Source organism: Daldinia decipiens, assembly GCF_022478715.1.
Source record: "Daldinia decipiens strain CBS 113046 unplaced genomic scaffold F4813scaffold_8, whole genome shotgun sequence".
In the NCBI taxonomy this organism is placed as follows: domain Eukaryota; kingdom Fungi; phylum Ascomycota; class Sordariomycetes; order Xylariales; family Hypoxylaceae; genus Daldinia; species Daldinia decipiens.
In genome coordinates this window covers 364,886-385,837 of record NW_026054551.1, presented here as the reverse complement: position 1 = coordinate 385,837, position 20,952 = coordinate 364,886, and the positions used below count along the sequence as shown (strand labels likewise).

Here is a 20,952-nt window from a genome sequence, read left to right as displayed (position 1 = left end):
CCCCTAATAGTAGCCTCCGTTGCGCTCTCCACCAACTGTCCAAGCTTTTCATCAACTCTCCTGAACATCGCTGCACGGGTCTCAGTCAGCCATATTGTATTTGGGTTGCGGAGATGTTAAATAAAACGCTGAATAAGAGTAACGTACCGTAGGCTTCATCTCTGATCCACTGCGTCTGCACGGCGCTGAGGTGAGCAGATAAGTTGTCCACGAATCGCTGCTGTGCGCCCTCCTGCTTACCCATTAAGTCCCACAGAGCTGTTGACTGCTCGAAGTCTTTCTCCGTTACCTCCGAGGAGAAAACCACGGGTATTCCGCTTTCAGGGAGTGGACGGTCGAGTCTACCTGGATTTCCCTTCGAAGTATTTCCGTCTACCCCGTCTACCCCGTCTCGGGTATTGTTCCCAGGGCGAAGGAATTTAACCGGTTTTAGCTTCGTTCCCACATAGTTAGGGTCACCTCCGTAATTGGAGGTAAAGTTCATGGAGCCGTCCCGCTCGATTGGGCAGTAGACTTCGCTCTTTGGCGCGTTGGTGGGTAGGAACTGATAGTTCGCTCCGAGCCGGTAGCGAGCAGCGTCAGGATAGGCGAACATACGAGCCTGCAGCATCGGGTCTGGACTTGGCTCAATGCCTGCCACCATATTACTTGGACTGAAAGAGGCCTGCTCAATTTCCGCAAACCAGTTCGACGGGTTCTTATCAAGCATCATACGGCCAACCTTGCGTCGCGGGTATTTACCAAGCGGCCATGTCTTCGTGATGTCGAAAATGTCCACAGGCGCATCTCCAATATCTTCCGGACGTATCACTTGCACGTACATGTCCCACGAAGGGAAGTTGCCCGATCTGATTGAATCCTGAAGATCGGCAAGATGCCTATCGGGCTCGGATCCGGCTAGCTTAGCTCCCTCCTCGTCGGTGAAGTAGTGAATCCCCTGGTTTGTTAGAAAGTGGATTCGGACGTAACAGTACGAGCCGTCAGATCTGGTGAACTTGTACGTGTTTTCACTGTAGGCGTTCACATGTCGTGCTGATGATGGAAGACCTCGATCTCCAAAGAGGAACATCAAGGCATGGACACTCTCCTGATTGTTGACGTGGAAATCCCAGAACATGTCCGAGCTGGCAACTATATGCTCAATTAGCAACCATTTATCCGGATATACACGAAATGAAAACTTCTGCTTTTTATAACGAACAGCTATGCCGGGACTATTCTTTAGAAATTGAAGCTTGACTTACTATTAGTCCTAGGATCTCGTTTGTGACTACGGTTCAAAGATGGGAACTTCGTCGGGTCTCGAACGAAGAAGACTGGCTATATCCCTTTTGTTAGTACACTCAGGCAATCAGTACGGGCCATAAATGATATACCTGATTGTTGAACACAAAGTCTTGGTTCCCCTGCGCCGTCTTGAACTTCATAGCGAATCCTCGGAAGTCTCGTACGGTATCTGCAGATCCTCGCTCGGGGGCAACTGTAGAAATCCGGGCAAGGACCTCAGTCTTCTTACCGATCCCGGTTAAGAAGTCGGCATCCGTAAGATCAGATATATCATCTGTTACCTCAAAATAACCTCTGGCCCCGCCAGCTTTAGCATGTACACTCCTCTCCGGAATTCTCTCCCGAGAGAAATGTGCCAGGTTTTCGATTAGCTGAGTTGATGTAAGCAGGACAAACCCACCACCGCTGCCGGTGCGTATTTGAGTCGAAGTGTCATTCTTCGCAAGAGGTTGACCCTCTGCTAGGGTATAGTATGGGGTTTCTGGAATTGTCTCCGACGCCATTATAAGTTTCGTTTAATTCCTGTGAGTGTTGAATTTAAGGTAGCGAGGTCGACGAGTGTGTTTGAGTACTAAACAATAAGAGACCTTGATGTAAAAATGTACTTTGAGTTTTGTGATTCTGATTCTGTGCGTTATCCAGGTCCTGAGTTGGTTAAGATGCTCTTCTCTAGAAGTCAGCCATCTTCTCTTATACTTTTTTATTAAGGCCCTTAGTACCGCGGAGATAGGACTCATCACCACTATATTGTATACGAGATACGCATTCCATACTTGCCGGCTTACTCTCACGGGTACAGCAAAATCTAGTACATCTCATTCAGAGGTGATATCCATCCCCGAAGCCCGAATCGTCGTCGACTTGGTGTCGCGTACCCCTGTTCGGTGTTCCTCGGGCTTCGCTCGGAAAATATGTGCAAAGGGATAAGCTAAGCATGGAGTCCCTTAGGTTAGAGCTATCGACCATATCTCAGCATGTTCAGCATTTAACTATTTCGACTACAGTATATTAGTTATTTACCAAGGACGTTTATAGCTTAAAGAAGCTGTTATCTGTTATTCATTATTTCCATGAAATCTTCAATCTCAACCCTGAATTTCCTACGGCATTATTCAAGCACAAAGTGCTTAGCTGTTAACGGCGTAACATAACAACTCCATAAATTAAACCGGCTTAATCCATATACCACACCAGAAATGTTTTAGCATAGAAAATCTCTATATCCGGGTGCTAGACCCTGAGTTAGACATGTATTAATCTTACGCCAAGAGGAAAGAGCGGCGTGTGTGGGTAACTACTCCGAGGACCGGGATTCCGAGCTAAAAGCTCCGTACTGTTCCGTTCGGCGGCTTTTATTAGAAGTGGGGCGACGATCCTCCCGGCATACCGATCTATAGAGTTCCTTGGGCGGGTTGGACTGAATTTTCATTTCCACGTACCACACGTAGTTTTTTTTATGTTTACATTTACTGGTAATAGGTAGTTTGGTTACTCCGATTCCTCCTCCCACGATAGGCTATAAAGAAATAGTAGGTGTCGGCAATTACGGTTGGCCTTTAGCTTTCATGGCAAATGAGTCACTGGAGGCTTATATTAGGTATATGAAAGTACACTTATGTAACAAATTCTAATATGTGGAAGGGTGGGTGGAAATTATCAATATAACGAACGTCCAGGTTTGTAGTTAACGCCTTTTTGTCCACCCTAGGATACAATGATAAGAAGTTTAAATAATAGCCGTCCTACGTGTAAGCCTTTTGTATAACACATGCCAAGATGTAATTCCGAACTACATAATATCGTTATACTGGAATCGGCTATCGTGAAATAGTAAGCCGATCACAACAAGGCTTGCGCCCATCTTCATTATAGGTTAGAATAAACTTGCATTGCCGCCACCCAGTTGCGTCTGAGCTAATCTTGGATGTAGCCGCTCCCGCGCGGCGAAACCCCATAAAGCTATTAGTAGGGCTTATTAATAACTGCTTTGAATTTCATATTGCGAGTTAATCGAGATAAACCTGCCTTAACTATAGCCGGAGGAGATATATTCAGGAGGGATAAAGCGCATTCATCTTGTTCTCCCCATTGTGATCAACGATTAGTTACTTATGTGTATAATCATGTCTACTATGGATTCGACAGTCGCTATCTAGGTGAAGTTTAAATCTTTGGTTGAAAGATTTGTAGTTGAAGTCAAAAGACATATAATTCAATATTGGTATCTATCATGCCATCTAAGAGGAGTAAAAGCCTCGAATAGAAAATCGTCGTCGTCATTTAAATCATCCCGCTAAGCGCCAGAGTCCATACAGCCATTTATGCTCGCGGAAACTCCAATTCTAATAGAAATTAATATTGATCGCTTCCGAAAGTCCCGAGGTGTTGTCAATTGAACAAATTATGAAGATTACTAGCGACCACCATAGTCACTAGCATAACCAATCTGCTCGCCGAAGTTTTGTTGCAGACCGCCCTCTCCGAAGCCGGTACCAGGGCCACTTACGTAGCCCGTATCATCGCCATCGTCGTAATCCGAGGCATCAAAGCTTGACCGACCACTGAGCTCGTCTTCTACGTTGCTCATATCACCCGGTTGACCCCAGTTCATCTGCGCCAGTGCTGGATACTGTGCTAATAAGGCAGCAGGTAAGGCATAGTTACCCGTCTCTATACCAGGATAAATATTGGGGTCCATGACCGGTTGTTGTTGAGCCATGTTTTGTGCTATGCTCTGCATTCGCTGTTCCTGCCACAGCCGTTGTCTCTCAAGCATTTCTTCGTCTAACAATGGCTTGATACATATGCGGCCTGCTTCTGATCGGAAATGGCGACCTAGCGCATCCGCTCGAGCGAACCGCCTTCCACAGCCCCATTGGCCCCCGGCTTTGAGATCCCCTTTGCAGACAAATTTCTTTTCGCCCGAATGAAGTCCCTCGTGACGTTTACGGTCGTGTTGTCTAGCGAATGCCTTTCCGCAAACCGTGCATACGAAGGGTCTTTCGTCAGTGTGGGTCCGCAGGTGGGATCGCAAATTGTATGCTCGGGTAAACCGCTTGGGGCAAAGGGTACATTGAAAAGTGGCAGGATGTTTCTGGATTCGCTTCGTTCCTCCATTGTCTTGAGCGGCTTGGTATTCCGGGTCTGCTAGGCGGAGCGCTATCACATTATTGGGGACCGCAGACATAGATTGACGCCTTCTAGAGACAGCATTGGCGCTACCTGACCGGTCACCAGGCGAAAGTGAACGAGTCGAGGACTCGGACCCGGAACGGCTGCGGTTGGCCAAATCGGCGCCTAGGTGTGGCGACAGACTTCCAGGGGTATTCGGTCGTGAGAGGACAGCCCCTCCGCTATTATAGGGGTCCGTAACTGCCCGTGGGCGGGATCGTGGGCGACCTGTATGTTTAGTTAGGATATAAATACCTAAAGTTACAAGTAGGACTCACCTCTGTCTGGTGGGGTTAGAGACTGCGCATCCATGGGCGGCTTCGGGGGCTCGAAGCTATTTTGTCGCGAATTAGGCGCAAAGTCGATATTTATAGACGGCGGAGCCATAGGCTGGGCTATTAACGGGTCTATTGGCGCTTCTTGACACAGGGAAGGAAACTCTTCTGAGGTTTGAACAGGGTAACCCATAGGAGGGTTAGGATATCCCGTACTTAGCATGATGTTCTGACCTTGCTGACTAGCGTCAGGCATCTGTTGAGGGAGTATTCGAGGGGAGATAGCTGGGCTGTGTGATGGGCTGCGGCTATGCGGGTTAGGCCCTGTTATGCTAAAGTTCCCTAACCCAACAACCCCATCGTAAAAGTCTTGCGGTCGCTGCATGGGCGAGTGGCCGTGCTCTGGGTGTTCGAAGCTATCGTGGCCTGTTAGATTTGGCGATGGGGCAGCTGACGATGCGTCCGAGTATTCTGACGGTGTTCTTCGATGTCCTTGAAACTGCGGTTGATTCCAATCCAACTGACCCGGCATAAAAGCCGCCTCGGGGCCTAATGACGCATGTCTTGAATGTCCAGGCGAAGGAAACTGATGTTGATTAAAAGATGGAGACTGGTGTGCCGAGCTTGGCTCCGGCTTTAAGAGATGCGGCGGAGTAGGCGAGTGGTGCGTCTGTGGGGACGTCATGTTCGTTAGATCGCTCGGGTCGAGAGATTGCGCATGTGTCTGAGACAAGTCGCCAAACAGAGGTGTACCAAACTGATCGCCTTGGGCAGATTGGGGGAATAGCGAGAAATCGCCGCTGCTGTTGAAATCCGAACCCAGAAGACTCTGGGTGAATGTGGGTTGGGATTGCGAGGTGAGAGATTGTGAGTAGTCTTGGTTGAGCCCAAAGGATGTCGGATCAGCAATACCCTGGTGACCAAAGGGCTGCGACTGCGATGTATTCAAAAACTGGTTGCTATCGTTGTTGCTAGGGTAAGTGTTGAAGTCGGAAGTGAACTGGTGGTTCGCTGATGAGGGGTCTATGGCAATGCCGAGGCCGATCGATGATTCCGGGGACTGATATGGATGAGGCGAAGGAGAATGACTATTTCTTATATGAGGCTGTTGATTTCCGGCAGACGGTGAACGGCCGCGAGCCGACCCTGCAGGTTGAACAGCTTGTTGATCCATGGCGCGTAAGTTGTTTCTGTCTTTAGAAACCCCAAGTCTGGGCAAGGTTGAATGCACTCGACCGCGAGTCTGCCTCACAGCGTGGCGCAGCGCGGATGTGTTTGAAGGGGGCTGTGTTAGGCGAGTCTGACCCGTTCCAAATGCCGTTTTTGACGTACGATGTGGACCAAAAGGGACTCTTCTTTTGGTTTAGACTGTTTAAGAGGATGTTGTAAATGTGGGCGATACGATCCAGTCTGGTATTATGAAGCCTTTGTTGAATTTGGTGCTGTACTGTGCAGTACGGTATAGTATTTTTTTTCTTTCTTTTTTACCTCTGTCGAGGGTGAACAAAGACACACTGCACGAACAGATTGGGGGGGTAATGCGCCCGAGTTGCTTAGCTCACTGACTGCTAATCGCAACGTTCCGCTATGAGATCTGCGACTGTGATACCCTAGCTTGGCACTTCTTCGAATAGCTAGGCAAGCCAGGGGGACCGAAGAGTCGCTGTCTCGGGGTACGTGACGTGTCGCGCAGAACAGAAAACGCTCTTGTTGTTATACGGTGTATGAGGCAGTGTAAATGACCGATAATTATAACAAGCCTACTACCTTAGAACGAGCCAAATGCCTAAAGCGATTGATGCAATATGTTGGTGCCCCAAGCTATCCAGTCCAAATTATCTGCCGTTAATCGCCGTTGGTTCGTATCTTAAAATAATCCCTTCAAGAAAACCTTCAAACCGATTCGACTACGGGACGAGTTGCTCTAGTGCCAGGTCTATGCTGCTGTCGTAGAATGAATACGGTTATCACGGCGTGCAAGAGGCCTCTTTTTGGTGTTGCGACACTTTGACTCGGTTGACTAGGTGCTGACCGCGATAATTCTAGGACTGCTCAAATTCGATAGGTTGGAAAGTGTTGAAAGTCTTTGGGGTCTATTACAATAAGTTAGCCGGTTTGATTCTGAAGGACGACGACCGGCGCTGGTTAATAGACGTTGGACTCAGGGTAGGTGATGACAAGAAGTAATTGAAGCAGGTTAATAATCTTGAAGGAGCGCAATATGTACCTAAAGTAATAACTCACACTTTCACTCGGTCGCAAGATGGCAGGAAGGCAGGATGGTAAGGTATTGTTGCGGGCAGCACCAATCTCCCATTATCACCCCGCCCTATCGCCCCACCTGCCTTAAGATGCTATATTACCGGCGAATTTGTAGGTAAATACAGGTAGGTATGCTAGGTACCTAACCTTCTTAGGTAGGTATATATGTAATTCTTTGATATTATTGCCAAGTACCCAACTTATAAGTTTGTGTAAATGCGCAATCCCTTTTTAACATAATGTAGGAACTAAACTTGAAAATAGATGATATGGATATTAATCTGTATAGTTAGGTAATAAGCTAAGTAGAAGCTTGTAAAGACAATTCGAAAAAGAACGAAATAGTATATCCGAAACTATTCGGGCACCTACACTAGAGGCTAGCATAAGATGTAATTAGGCAGGCCATAAAAGAATAGCACTTCATACATTATGTACATAAAGAGGTACCTGTTATGCTCAATTAGCACGTGTAACGCTCTGCTGCTGTTTTTAATCGTCCGGGGTCCACTCCCCTGACCTTAGGGCTGGCCTAGTACTTGTTTAGTAAAGCAACATCAGACGAAGAGGTACTTAGGTACCTCCCTACCTAATGTACTAGGTAGTAGTATCGCTAATAATATCCGCCTCAGATTTGCTTCCATATGTAGATGTCCATTGTACTAATACAGGGTACCAATATAGATATCCCCTAGCCTCATCAAGACAAAATGGCCTTTATATATTTACACGGTGTCGAAAACCTGAATACGCATGACAAGTTCGTTTATTATCCCATAGCCCACCTCGAATGGGTATGAATGGGTATGAATAGGCAGAAGGTGTGTATTCGCGAGTAAACGAGTAACTATGTAAGTAGGACAAGATGGAGGTCATATTAGCTCCGCCAATCGCCCTGCATCGTTGCCAATGTAATTATTAGGCAACCATGTTTCTCGAAGGGACCTCCCTTTTCCGAGGCGGTGAACGGGGATCTTCTTGTTTCCAATTGACTCGATAGAAGAAGACATTGGGTACCGATCTGGATATCGATCAGTCTCATTCGCTTTTATTCTAGGAGGCGTCACCCCCTGACGGAATCCTTTTATGGTGACCTATTCAGAAGCGCCTACTACATATGCACTTAGCCCTGGGCTGCTTGATGTGAAGTTCGAGTGCATTGTCTCGAATCAAGTTAAGAAGATCAAGTTAAGAAGCCGGCTTGGTGCGCCATGTGTACTATGGTCTATTGCATACATACACATGCCTAAAGCAATTTTACCTTTCTTACCTGTCAGCCCTATCACATATATATTCACATATATATTTACCAAGTACCCTCCTAATATATAATATATACTAGGTATACATGATTGTCGACCATTAAGAAGCCATCTCTTCCCGCCCACCAGAAGATCGTGAATGTGACGCCACAGACACTAAGATGCTTCGCCGTCCCCTTGTATGCCGCGTCGCCGAACCATTCTGGAAAATATCCGTTCATTTGGTGATCCACCTCTCCGCAAATGTAGATCCTATTCTACATACACGAAACGTCATCGCTCTGCTTACTATGAAACATAGCTGCTGGACCATAGATATTGTATAAACGTTCGTCTTATTTTTAGATAGTTACCGCATAAATCTAGTCATATTACGCACTATATAATGTAGAACTACTCTTGGCAATGTAACTATCCCGAATATGAAGATCCCAGAAACCTAAACGATGCATAATGTCAGCAATTCACATATCGTCCTCCAAAAAAAAAAAGGCTTCATGGTCAGGGATTGCCCGTACAATGCACCAATAGAATAGAAAATAATACGAACTTTAACAACTACCTGCGGAGTGTATCATTCATTTATGATATACAGTATTACAATGTCTACGTACACAACTTGATGCTACTATTGGCATAAATTAATACCCAATCATAATTCAACATTTTTGTTAGGATCTCTAGTAAAGCAGTGCCGGAGAGGTAACTACCTCCTAAGCGTTAAACGGTCTAAACAGTAGGTAACTCATTATTACATTATATTATCATCTATCAAATAAGATACTGTAAGGATTCTTACCATCTTTTCCCGACGCGCAGATTGTCCTTGGAATTATCAGCAGGGGAAGAACGTTGCAACTTGTACTCGGTGATCTTCTCCTTTTGACTAACAATGCTATAAACATACAATTCAGTTTACACAGATCGCAGCTCGTCCACTGGTAGTACATCGTTATAGATCATGAAGTAATAATTGAACTTTAATTTAATACCAACAACTGGGTACTTAACCTACCTACATGGGTAGGTAGGTAGTAAATCGTGATAAATAAACTAATACACTTATAACTACAAGAATGACGTTTCTTGTCAATACTACTCCCGTTAAATAGGTACTCGCGAAATTTTGGTTAAGGCATATATGCGAGTTACCAGAGGTCAGAAATAAATATATCTCGGTCATCTTTAGCTATACGGCTTTAGCGATTTACTTTTATAGTATTATTATTCGAGAGGTGTCGTTAAAATATACTCCATAGAGTGACTTAGACTTTAAATCAGCGAAATATCCGCAGCGTCGCTTATGGTACTTCATAAGCGCATTATATGAACATAATATCTTCTAGGTATTTTGCGGTTCCTAATAAGTCAAAGCACTCTTACAAGGGCCACCCTAGTGGGGGCCACCTCAAAAACGCAACGCATTCGCGATAAGGTTTATATATAAATTATTATATAATTTTATTAATTTTTAGTTAATTAAAAAATAAAATTTATTATTTAAATCTTTATTTTTTTATAATTTTAAAATGTTTATTTTTTTAATTTAATTACATTATATTACGGCAATAAACGACATTTTCGACAGTATATCTTTACAGTAAATATTTAAAAAATATTTTATATTATAATATTATTTTACGAACCGAATATTGGGTTGTAAAATATGAAACGATTATTTAAAGGAACATTAAAAACTATTAAAGTATTAAAAAAAAAATTAACCAATTAAACTATTATATTAAATTGTATTAGTTATATATTTTTTTTATATTAATTTAAAAATATTACAAGAAGATTATTAGCCTATAATTACCGGTTTAATATTTTTGGTAAATATTAATATATATAATTTTTATTTTATTATTTTTGATGGTCGTGTGACACTGACATAAAGGCACCTTACTGATGATAAGGTGCCCTTATCGTAGATAAGGGAGGAAGAGATAAGATACCCGACTTTACTGGATAAAGGGGTTGGGTATCCACTATTATTGGAATATAAGAACATGCTATACCTAGCTAGCCTTAGATAAATTCTTCCCTCCTTAAACATCTCAATACACCAGTCTCAACACCATTAATTTATTTGCTATTGCTTTATCGTTATTATTGTTATTCCTATTTACGTACGTACCTACCAACAATTTTAATATTAAATTAGTTAAGGTTTATTTAATTAATTATAAACAAATTAATAGGATTATAACTAATAATATTAATATTTTTTTCAACCGATTTAAAGCTTTTAAAATTAAGAATATTCCGGTTAAATATATGTATAGCGTTGATGAAATAAGGATTATAAAAGGGGTTAAGAATAATAAGATAATTATTAACAAAGCTTATAAAAAGCATATTATGGTTAAAAATTATAATAATAAAATTTAAACGTTAATTATTAAATATGTTAATGGTAACAATTGATTTTTAAATTTTCTTATTATATATATAAATAAATATGTATAATAATAATAGTTTCTTAACGATAAAGATATTAGATTTAAAAGTTAGAAATTTATTATATTTTTTAATAATTAGATTAATAATAATATTATATTTAAATAATTTTATAAAGTTTTTTTAAAAGAAATAAAGCTATTAAATTATTAATAATAGTAATTATTAATTTTTAATAATTATAATAGTTATATTATAATAAAATTCTTTTAAAAATACTTTATAAATAAAGTTTATGTTGTTTTTATTCCGGTATATTTATTATATATTTTATAAATTATTAATATGGGTGTATTTTTATTAATAAAATAAAATTATTATTGTAAATTTATTAAAATATGTTAATTATATTATATTTTTAATCTTAATAAAAAGGAATTTATTATGGTTTATTAAATAATATAAAAAGAATGTTTAATTAAATATAATATATTAATTGGTTAAAAGGTTATAAAGATTTATTTTAAAAATTGAAATAAGCTATTAAATTACCGGTTTATGTTTTAAAAGGCTTCCAATATTACCTTAACTTCCTTAAGCTTTATTTTTAATTTAAAAAAGTTTAATTTTATCGAAAATATAACCCTAATCCTTTTAATAACACTTTTAAGTTTATAAGATATTAATATTTTAATTAAAGAGTTATTTAAGGTTAATATAATGTTTGTTAAATCCGTAATAAAATTTTTATTTAATAAAATTAATAAGGTCCTTAATAAAATTATTGTGAAATTAATTATAATAAAAGTTTATGCCGAGTATTTAAAAAAAGTATTAATAAATATAAAATTGTAAAAATGGCGTAAGATATTATTTAATTCAAATTTAATGTTTATAAATATTAAAACTATTATAAAAAAAAAATAATTAAAAACTTAAAAATTAAATGGTGTAATTATAATTAATAATTTTAATATTAATTTAAAAAATAAAATTTTATTAATTAAGTTAATAATAAAGGACTATATTATTATTAAAATATAATAGATTGTAAATTAATTAAATTTAATTTAATTAAATAATGTTAAATTAAAGTTAAGGTGTTTGTTTTAAAGGTTTAAAAATTTGAGGTGGCCCCTATTAGGGTGGCCCCTGTAAGGGTGCTTTGACTTATTTTATACTAAAGATAGGTAGTCTTTCTACGGGGATAATGGGAGTCTTCCGAACCAACCAAACGAAGCCCAATCAAATAGCTGAGCGAGTTTGTCAACTTAGTGCGAACCTATCATATAAACTGAAACTGTATCAAGCAATAACATCTGTCACATTGGCACTTATCTTGGAGAATGCCGAGGCGAGCCCGAGAAAGATCCATAAAACGCGAGGTAGTCATCACAAGCCTTACGAGAAATTGAAACCCAGTAAAGTCTCGAGTTTGGTGAATAAGTGGAATGTAGAGATTAATCTAATCTAATCTATAAAGAGTTGGGATATGAACTTGGAAGAATGCAATCTCGGTATGCCCTTCTACCCGAGTCCATTCTATGGGTATTTTTTAATGTCTAGTCATTGCCATAAACCCGACCGTTCCCAACCAGCTCAAAAGCAAAACCTAACGCCATCCCAATGTGATGCTACATGTTAACAGGCCAAATGATATAACCGCAACCGATTGTACGCTTTTCTATGCCCGAGTCAATGACATTGAATGCAATAAGTCGTTAAGATACCTTATAAGCACCTTTCAACAGATTTAGAGAACCTCTTCTCGCTCAAACCCTTCGGCCTTCAAGGTAGGTCGGGGCGGGCTTCGACTACCTTTGTACTCGCTGACGAAGGGGTTAGGATCCTCATTCTGATTCAAGTTTGCCAAGGTATGGTTCACGCCTCGATGGCCCGCCTCGTCTGCTCGGATATATAAGATAAGATCTTTCATTGTCCGCTTCCCCTCTGGCATATGCCAGTATTTCACAGCGATTTCAGGAACGACGAAATTCGGGTCGGACCATTTTGGAAGGTGGCCGTCTTCGATTTGCTTGATGGCTAGCGTATACGTGTGTACGGCTTCTTCTTCTAGGTAGCCCACTGAAGGAAAGTTAGTTTCTAACAGAATAAAACAATGAAGCGTCTTGCTTACCGAATCGATGTGTGATCTTCGGTGAGATCAAGTAAGTCAAGAAAAGACCGTTAAAATAAACCCCTTGAGCACCAAGGAGTAGGAACTTCATAAACCAGCCTAACTAATATGTTAATGAACAAGATCAATATACTTGCTTAGATGTTATGCCCACCTGGTTCGCACATCTTGATGAAAGTTAAGAGATGCATTCGTTCATTGTAGCTTTCTTCGAGGAGAGTCTCAATCCAACCGTTGTCTCGTTTCAGCCGTCGGATGCTATGGAGGTGCCTTAACATTCCCGCAACCATTCCAGGGACACCGGCAATGGATTCGAGAAATAGGAATCGTAGCAGCCATTGGCTTTCTGTTAGGGGTTGGATCGTGTCGACGGCAGTAGTCGGATTCGCTTTGTCCACTTTTTGGTTTTTTTTCATCCCCGTGAAGAAGTCCATTCCCCATCTACATGAACGCATAACCTTCCAGGCGACCCAGTCTCCCCAGGTCTTGGCTGGGCGGTGGGCGGGAACGACACTGAGCATTTCCTATAATTCAAATTGACTAGTTAGCTGCTGGTTCTATATTCCCTTTTCCAAAAAGCTGGAATATATAGATAAAAGCTAAAAATATTTTATGGTTAAAGAGCCAATCATGTCCGACCCAGAATAGTAACAAGAAGAATTTTACGACTAACCTCTTCAGTGTAGCCATGATGAGGCCATGCTGCTGGCGTGCGTCGGATATTTTCTGTCTCCTTTGCCGGGAAAAAGTCCTTGAAGTTCGTTACGGGCGTCGTAGAAAAGGCTCGTGAGCCTCCATTGTGTTGGACCGACGTGACAAGCCCAACACGGATTCCTGTTGAATACCCAAGGGTAGAATTGTAAAGTAAGGGTGCCACAGCTCTGGATAGCCGAGCGGCTTGCTTTGGACTGCAAAGGTTGGTCTGGACCTTAGCTGACAGCATTGGCGAATAAATATGGGATGGGACTACTATAACCAATGGAAGTTTTTGTATTGGTAAAACACAGTAGGACTGTTCAAAGTAACTAGTGTTCAACTTGGCTTGGTGGCAACAAAAGAATAAATAAGAGAGTGCCTCAGGAAGCGGAAATACTTATACCTTTCCGACTTGCCTGCTGACAGCTTAGATCAAGTGTCAGACTCTTGGACAAATACCTCAAATTACCTTTTATGACAAAAAACTACAATGGAGCTACAGTACGAAATAATATGTAGTATTCAGGTACGCTACGAAGACTACCCGGCATGTTTACTTGGCTAGGGAACAGAAGCAAAGACCAGACACCGAGTACAGAGGCCGAAGAGGCGGATACTTTTTTTCTGTTTCCTTTGTTAGCGTGTCCAAATTAAGGTAGTAGTTCTTACTCATGTCCATACAGCCTCATGCTTGGCAAAGATGGGCTGGGCTACTGAGTACCTACCTATGTAAACGGATCCGTAGTACGAAACATTTTAATCGCTGGGGGTCTGTTTGATACAGTCAGGTGGTCTTGTAAGTCGGGAATTATAGGGGCTTAGCGATATGAGAAATGGGGCGTTCCGGTACATTTTCGGACGGGAGACGGCTTCGTCTTAGCGGCTGTCGGCGATATTCAGGGCTCTATTATCCCTTCGGCAGGCCGCATGTACCCCAATTCTTATCATTAAGAATCGCTTTAGCATTAATTAGACCGGCGAAGGGAAGAAACAAACCGATGGAGATTGTAGTCACTGAGCTCCATAATTTATGACCTAGAACTTAGAGATGCTTTGAAAAATTTCTATTGATAAATTTTTGAAAGATAAAGCTTGAGAGGTATATTGCTTGTTAGAGGGAACTTGGAAGATGCTAACTTGGGCGGATTCTTTCTTAACTGTCAGAATGCTCTTAGAGGTCTAGCGCGTGGCCTTCAATTTCAAGTGACTCAGACTTACCAAAAATACGAACATCGGAATGGTGGTACATGTTCCTCTTTTCCTTCTTTCATGCACGCGACACAAAAATGAAGTTATACTTATCTCCATACCTAAGCCATTTGTTAATTCTACCTAAGTACCTAGGTTAATGTATTCCGTACACCCCTTAGAATTACCTCATTGCACCTTTAATTTCAGCATGACATATAGCGCATCCTATGCAATTGAGATCCAATTATTTTGTGTTGCCGCAGATTGTTTACATACTTGTCGACTTGTAGATTATCTTTTGGTCTATTCTTAGTCCATACTCGGGTTTAATATTATGATAGTTATTTTAAGATAGAAGGTTTGGGATACCCATGTTGGACTTCTTAATATTTGCATTGAGATTCATCATGTATAGACCTATAGCTAAGCCCTCTTAAAAAGAAGCTACCTAATGTTAAAGGCATATGTGTCTCTTAGTACCTTAATCCAGACAGCAAAGATAGATTGCCAACCTAAATGTTGATTTCTATCTTTAATTGTAAAGTGTGGCTGATTATATGCATGTGGGTTGATGTTTAAAATCTTAGGTAGGTAATGAGAGGCACGTAAATAAGGTACGGGACGATCTATTTTCAGATATTGAATCCAGACGCCAACATATGCATAGATCGGAATTCCTTAGTGATGACGCCGTTGGGTACATGGGTCTAGAAATAAATAAAGATTTGGAAGCTGAAAGAATTCAATGCCCCGCACCCCGCGTCCAGCCGATTTACATAGGTACATGTACCTCATTCGCATGTAGTACAGAATATGTATGTACAAAAGACAGAAATTTATTGTTCATAACGTCAATTCATAATGCTTCTGACATAAAATGCACACTTAAAGTTAATGTAATAAATGCAGCAAGAGCCCTGTAGACTCGAATCCGATAGTGGTGTCACTTGTAACTTTCAGTAGTCCCGTAACGCACAGCACCGCACAAAATTTTAGGCAAAGCTAGAAATACCTCGCTTTTTTATTTTATGCCCAATCTCCACCAACAACCAGTTCCCATTAAGTCAACTTTTCCACTCCCCACCTATCCTTTCTTTCGCTCATATCTTCTTCGATAACCTTTATTGCAATCGACAACCGACGCTTTCTTTTTCCCTCCAAATTTCGAATTTTCCAGATCTTCTTAAAAGTAGATCAACCCTAATCCATTCACGATGCCTCCTAAGAAGCAGTGGGGTAAGTTCCTATCTCCTTATATTATGTTTACATAGAAAAAGGGCTCCCCCTCGAAGTTGCTACATTGGCTAGTTGTATCACCACATGGCATCTACAATGAGGCGCATTATAACCTTCTAGATCTATGGAAAAGCCATATCTGATATGACATGGTGGACCTTCACTGCGTCTATTGTTCCCCGTCTATTGGACTGCTTCGACATCTATTGATGCGACACATGCGCATCTGCAACCGCTACTCTAAACCAACCCGGCTGATCTTGACTAACCACTCTTTTGCATATAGATGACGAGGACGATGAGTCCAGTACTCCTCCAACTTCCCCCGTTGTCGGCGGTATCCGTCGTAGCAAGTTTGATGATGAAGAGGGCGAGGATAGTGATGTAAGTCGGGATTGCTAATATACTGACTTGGTTGATCCTATCATACTAACTTACCACTTCCAGGTCCTTGAATCGTGGGATGCTGCTGAAGATTCAGAGGCCGAGCGCGAGAAGGCCAAGAAGGCAGCTGAGGCCAAGGCCAAGGCTGATGCCGAAGCTGCTGCTAACAAGAAGTCTAAGGCCCAACGCATCGCCGAGCACAAGGCTGAGCGTGCGCGCCGCCTAGCTGCAGGCTCCGACGTATCAGAAGATGAGGACGAAGCCGAGCGACGCGAACGAATACGCCGCACTGAGAAGGAATCCGATCTGAAGCACGCCGAAGATCTTTTTGGCGATGCTGGTATCAGTCTTAGCAACGGGCGCAAGGCTACTACTGTTGGCTCTGCCGTACCTATTGATCCCCAAGACCCTACCAAGACCGTCGATCTCGGTACTCTACCTCTTTTCAACCCCCAGACTAAGACACAATTCGAGACCCTGCGCAATACGATAGTCCCAATTTTAGCCGGGAATCACAAGAAGGCACATTACGGCTTGTTCCTCCAGGAATTTGCTAAGCAACTTGCCAAGGACCTACCTAGCGATCAGATCAAGAAGGTTGCCAGCACCCTCACTACTCTTAGCAATGAAAAGATGAAGGAAGAGAAGGCAGCTGAGAAGGGCGGCAAGAAGACAAAGGCACAGAAAACCAAGACCATACTGGTGACCAGCAGGGCCAACACTACAGATGTCGGTACCTATGAAGAGGACTTCGGAGAGTGAGTTGTCATGATGCTTCGTACGTGTTCCTTGTAACTAACAGCCTACCTAGTGAGGACTTTATGTGAAGAACACAAATGAGATTCAAATATCGTGGCCTTTGTCACGGTACCTTTACATACCTTCGCATGGGCTGCCCCCTTCCACAGGCCTGCCGTGGTGGACGTTTGGAGCTATATCCCCTGCATGCAACAATGGGCATTTTGAATTTCTAATATAGGTTGCCGAATACCAGTTGCCCTCCCCCCCTACTTTACCCTCCACCTCCCTCTACCCCTCGAGTGCCCCGAGCCGAGGTTTAATTCGAGATAAGCTATGGTGATGATTAGTGACGATGTGTGAACTAGCCTATGGAAACTGGTGGACATGCAACGATCAATTCGCAGCCACGTTAGGCCTGGCCAAGTCGAGGTTATACTGACTTGGCTATGGGGGACTCTAACTTGCATTTGCGTTGTGCCAATAGACCGAGTCGAGCCGAGCTATGCTGTGGGATCTGGTGACGAGGCTGGTGGGTTTGGTTGGTTGATCGGTTGGAGTATTGTGTGGCCTCGAGACGAGAATGCAGATAAATGAGGCTTACGTACCTCCAATGGTTAATTCAAATTTGCGGAAATTTACACCAATGCGATACCTTTTTCGTAACTCATACGTGAATATCCTACTTCGTTATGTAGATGTTGATTTTTATATTTACTTCTACTACTTAAGTGGGGTATTTCCGACTCCTCTCAAGGACGATCCAAACAAGAATGTGATCTACGGATAAAACCAACTACTCCAGACGCCATGATAACTCCATACCTGCGTAGATAAATGATATGTCCTAACCCTCCGAATATAAGTCACACGCGAACCCTATTTTCCCCCATCCCCCCCCGTCTTCCCATACATACATACTCCCGTTCATCACATAATCCATTTCATAGCCGTTTTATGTACATAGGGGTAAAGGAGAGAGAAGAGGAGCTATCCCGGCGTCTTGTTTATATGACGTTTCCAGCCATGCCCATGAAGAGGGCGTGAACGGCGAGACTTAGGGTCCAGAAGCCGACCTTCTTGAGGCGGCGGACGCGGCTCTGCTGATCCTCGACGTCGCGGGCGAAGGCGGTATACATCTCGGCGGAGGCATCGTCCATGAGCCCACAGTCGTAGATAGTCCAGGAACCGTCAAAGTCGGAGGCCCGCTTCACAATACGGCAGCTTATAGGGATGTACGTGCGCTTCGCGTTGATGTATGCCACGATGGGCCGTACTAGCGCTTGGTTTACGTACGATAGGTTGGACGTGAAGACGGGGACGGTGGCCTTCACGTCGTTTAAGTGGATACGTAGATCCATAACAAGGTATCGCGGGGGTTCCTCGTCGGAAGCCGACGAGGCTAATGGGGTAGATTGTGTTTGGGTTGGACTGCTGTTAGATTGGGGGCTAATGGGGGTAGTAGTACCATTGACCTCGTTTGCTTCCTCGTTAGAATGCAAGTGACTTGGGGCGTTAAAAATAACCTCTTCTTGTCGACGGGGCTTGTCAAGATCAAGAATACGAATGTAGCGGTTTGACGTAACTGCTTCCTCGAGCCGGTCGTAGAATTCAGACATCACCTTTGTGATACCGTCGTCGTCATCGGCTGGGAATCTTATATCGGCGACAATATCAACATTGCCTTCGTAAATCCACCCAAAAGGACCCTCGACTCCCCGATTGAGATGATCAATCCTCAGTCCGTCTATCCGGATGCGGCTGTGCTTTTTCCAGACATTTGGTTCCCCTAATGGATCGGATGTCATGTACTCGCGGCCAGCAGGAACGCCGTGGATCTGGCGAGGATGTATCGTGAAGAGTGAGCCATCATATGATCCAGACATATGCGTGGCGGCTAAAAAGTCGTAAAACAGGAACTGTTTCCTTAACTGAGGAAGTTCGCAGGAGTAGATACTCACAGGGAAAGGTCGAAACCCGCCCGGTTGGTGAATAGTGAGGAGTAAGTCCTCTAGTTTGAACGAGTCGATTTCAAAATCGCCAGGATTGTGCTCATGGCGGTATGATAAAGGATCAGCAGGCTCGCTGGACCACCTCACTGAGGTCCTATCCACAACTCCTCGAACACCTTTGATCTCAACATCTTTAAGTAGACCCCTACCATTCCACCACTTGACGAACGAGAGCGTAACATTAACCGCATTTAACGTAAGGTCAAATTGTGTATAGTTGCCATCGTCTACTTCAACAGGAGCGGGGATCTCCTTATCGGTTCCTCTTTCAGCAGCGGCAACTGCAGCGGCGTTAGATGATGATCCCTTGCTGACAGAAGACTTGACTTGGCCTGGCCTTCGGGAGACGAATACATTCCTGAAGGAGATGACACCGTCCTTCCACCTAGGAACGATAGCAGACTCGAAAACCACAGTGACACCAGCAGACTCGGTCAAATAATCGCCGACCCATTTTGCCAATGTTTCTAGGGTGCGTTAGTTGGGTTGCAGCACCTCCGAGAGGATCATATTCTTACCTTGCGCAAAAACAGTGTTAATAAAGAGTATGCCCAGCGAGAAGAAAGTTGTTGTGCCGACTAGAATCCAGACTAGATGACCAAACAGAAACCAGGACACAAAAGCACCCCACTCATCTATATTCCACGGTCTCATGCTTCTGATAGAGAACCACTTAAAACGAACCTTCAACCGTTCCCAAAAGCCATTGGCGGCAGCTAAGAACTCCTCTTTCGTGGGTCGATGTGGTAGGTGCGGCATTGTAGGTAGATGAAAATACTTGGACACAGACGCAGACGTAGACTCCGCTTCAGGTGGACCTGCATCGGGCTTTGTGTTAGGCTTCGCACTCGAAGCGGATTGCGACGAAGGTCCATTCTTCTGCTGAGAGATGGCAGAGCTCACATTGTCGGTGTTGGACTTGGATGTTTTCGTTCTTCGATGGACCCTTACCACTCTTCTCCGAGTAGTGGTATGTATGTCTCTAACCCATGCCTGTCTTGCTAACCTGCCAATGTTCGTCGTTTGGCCCGTGCTCCCGAGGACAACAGAGTCCGCAGCTACCGAACATTTTACAGTAACGGCAGAAGTTGTCGAACATGGTGACGCGAGCCCGATCAAGAGTAGTCCACTGGAGGTAAAGCTGCGACGAACATTATTTCCACAAGACTTTGGAACTTGTGGAAAAGACCACGGAGGCTTTGACAACCGCGGGGTCGCTATAGAGGAAAACGAAGTACTTTGATGCGGCCCAAGACGGTTGATTAGGTTCTGCCTCGGCGACACTTTCGAACTGAATGTATCGACTAATTCGTAAAGCGATCGCCAGGCCTGACGCCCCTGGCCTAGGATTGAAGACCTAGCTGCTAAAGACATTGTAGAGGTTCATGATGAGGGCATCATTCTGAAATTTAAAACCAGAACAAGATATCAACCATAAGTGACGAAAGCAGCAACGCAACAGAACTGCGATCTATGAGTCTAATGAATAAAAAAAGGACAATTTAGGCCAAGGTCACCCTTCTGCTTTTGTTCTTAACGACCAACAGCTCGAGGGGTAAGACGCGAGGCACGAAGGCATAGGGTATGAAAAGGCATGAATTCCAATCCAAGAATTTGCTTGGCTTCAATCTTTGAAGAAAAAGTCGTCATTAGTACATCAGTACACTATAACCGGACATAACGGGCTAACGGTTATAACTGATAACTGATAACGTTACCTGCGATTGAAATCGTACGCGCTAAGATAGCCGTGGCCGCTCATTCCATCCTGAAAACGCCACTGTCATGTTCCTTTGCTCCACTGACCCCCCATCTAAGCTTATATCAGCTAGCCCGGTAAGGTACCTTGATACCTAATGCAAGGTATGCAATAAGGGTCGGTCTTATCGATAAAGAAAATA

The 20,952-nt window shown here is 43.0% G+C and overlaps 5 protein-coding genes across 5 annotated transcripts; 1 reads left to right on the top strand and 4 right to left on the bottom strand.

The window, feature by feature from the left end:
* Positions 1 to 58: 58 nt before the first annotated feature.
* On the bottom strand, positions 59 to 1,999 carry F4813DRAFT_351989 (catalase). Its single transcript, XM_049242478.1, has 3 exons — positions 1,377 to 1,999; positions 1,245 to 1,320; positions 59 to 1,131 (listed from the first exon to the last, which is right to left on the bottom strand). The coding sequence occupies exons 1-3, from the start codon at positions 1,788 to 1,790 to the stop codon at positions 86 to 88; spliced, it is 1,536 nt and encodes a 511-aa protein (XP_049101763.1). The 5' UTR covers positions 1,791 to 1,999; the 3' UTR covers positions 59 to 85.
* Positions 2,000 to 3,700: 1,701 nt separating this feature from the next.
* F4813DRAFT_387289 (uncharacterized protein) lies at positions 3,701 to 5,907 on the bottom strand (the record flags this gene model as incomplete). The annotated part of the gene is made up of 2 exons (XM_049246540.1): positions 3,701 to 4,686; positions 4,737 to 5,907. The coding sequence occupies 2 exons, from the start codon at positions 5,905 to 5,907 to the stop codon at positions 3,701 to 3,703; spliced, it is 2,157 nt and encodes a 718-aa protein (XP_049101762.1).
* Positions 5,908 to 12,410: 6,503 nt separating this feature from the next.
* On the bottom strand, positions 12,411 to 13,737 carry F4813DRAFT_387288 (alternative oxidase; the record flags this gene model as incomplete). Its single annotated transcript, XM_049246539.1, has 4 exons — positions 12,411 to 12,742; positions 12,795 to 12,893; positions 12,949 to 13,318; positions 13,468 to 13,737. 4 exons carry the CDS (start codon positions 13,735 to 13,737, stop codon positions 12,411 to 12,413), a joined length of 1,071 nt encoding a protein of 356 aa, XP_049101761.1.
* Positions 13,738 to 15,551: 1,814 nt separating this feature from the next.
* F4813DRAFT_351977 (translation initiation factor eIF3 subunit) lies at positions 15,552 to 17,704 on the top strand. The gene is made up of 3 exons (XM_049242477.1): positions 15,552 to 15,917; positions 16,204 to 16,301; positions 16,365 to 17,704. Exons 1-3 carry the CDS (start codon positions 15,896 to 15,898, stop codon positions 17,061 to 17,063), a joined length of 819 nt encoding a protein of 272 aa, XP_049101760.1. The 5' UTR covers positions 15,552 to 15,895; the 3' UTR covers positions 17,064 to 17,704.
* On the bottom strand, positions 17,705 to 20,755 carry F4813DRAFT_351974 (mitochondrial distribution and morphology proteins-domain-containing protein). The gene is made up of 2 exons (XM_049242476.1): positions 19,570 to 20,755; positions 17,705 to 19,518 (listed from the first exon to the last, which is right to left on the bottom strand). The coding sequence occupies exons 1-2, from the start codon at positions 20,423 to 20,425 to the stop codon at positions 18,047 to 18,049; spliced, it is 2,328 nt and encodes a 775-aa protein (XP_049101759.1). The 5' UTR covers positions 20,426 to 20,755; the 3' UTR covers positions 17,705 to 18,046.
* Between the last annotated feature and the right edge of the window lie 197 nt (positions 20,756 to 20,952).

Bases quoted from the DNA above. Each gene is read 5' to 3' on its own strand.
- F4813DRAFT_351989 (XM_049242478.1), bottom strand. From the start codon at position 1,790: ATGGCGTCGGAGACAATTCCAGAAACCCCATACTATACCCTAGCAGAG. The intron at 1,321-1,376 runs GTATATCATTTA...AAAGGGATATAG, and splicing joins ACTTTGTGTTCAACAATCAG to CCAGTCTTCTTCGTTCGAGA. The intron at 1,132-1,244 runs GTAAGTCAAGCT...TTGAGCATATAG, and splicing joins ACGAGATCCTAGGACTAATA to TTGCCAGCTCGGACATGTTC.
- F4813DRAFT_351977 (XM_049242477.1), top strand. From the start codon at position 15,896: ATGCCTCCTAAGAAGCAGTGGG. The intron at 15,918-16,203 runs GTAAGTTCCTAT...TTTTGCATATAG, and splicing joins GCCTCCTAAGAAGCAGTGGG to ATGACGAGGACGATGAGTCC. The intron at 16,302-16,364 runs GTAAGTCGGGAT...TACCACTTCCAG, and splicing joins AAGAGGGCGAGGATAGTGAT to GTCCTTGAATCGTGGGATGC.
- F4813DRAFT_351974 (XM_049242476.1), bottom strand. From the start codon at position 20,425: ATGTCTTTAGCAGCTAGGTCTTCAATCCTAGGCCAGGGGCGTCAGGCC. The intron at 19,519-19,569 runs GTAAGAATATGA...AACGCACCCTAG, and splicing joins TAACACTGTTTTTGCGCAAG to AAACATTGGCAAAATGGGTC.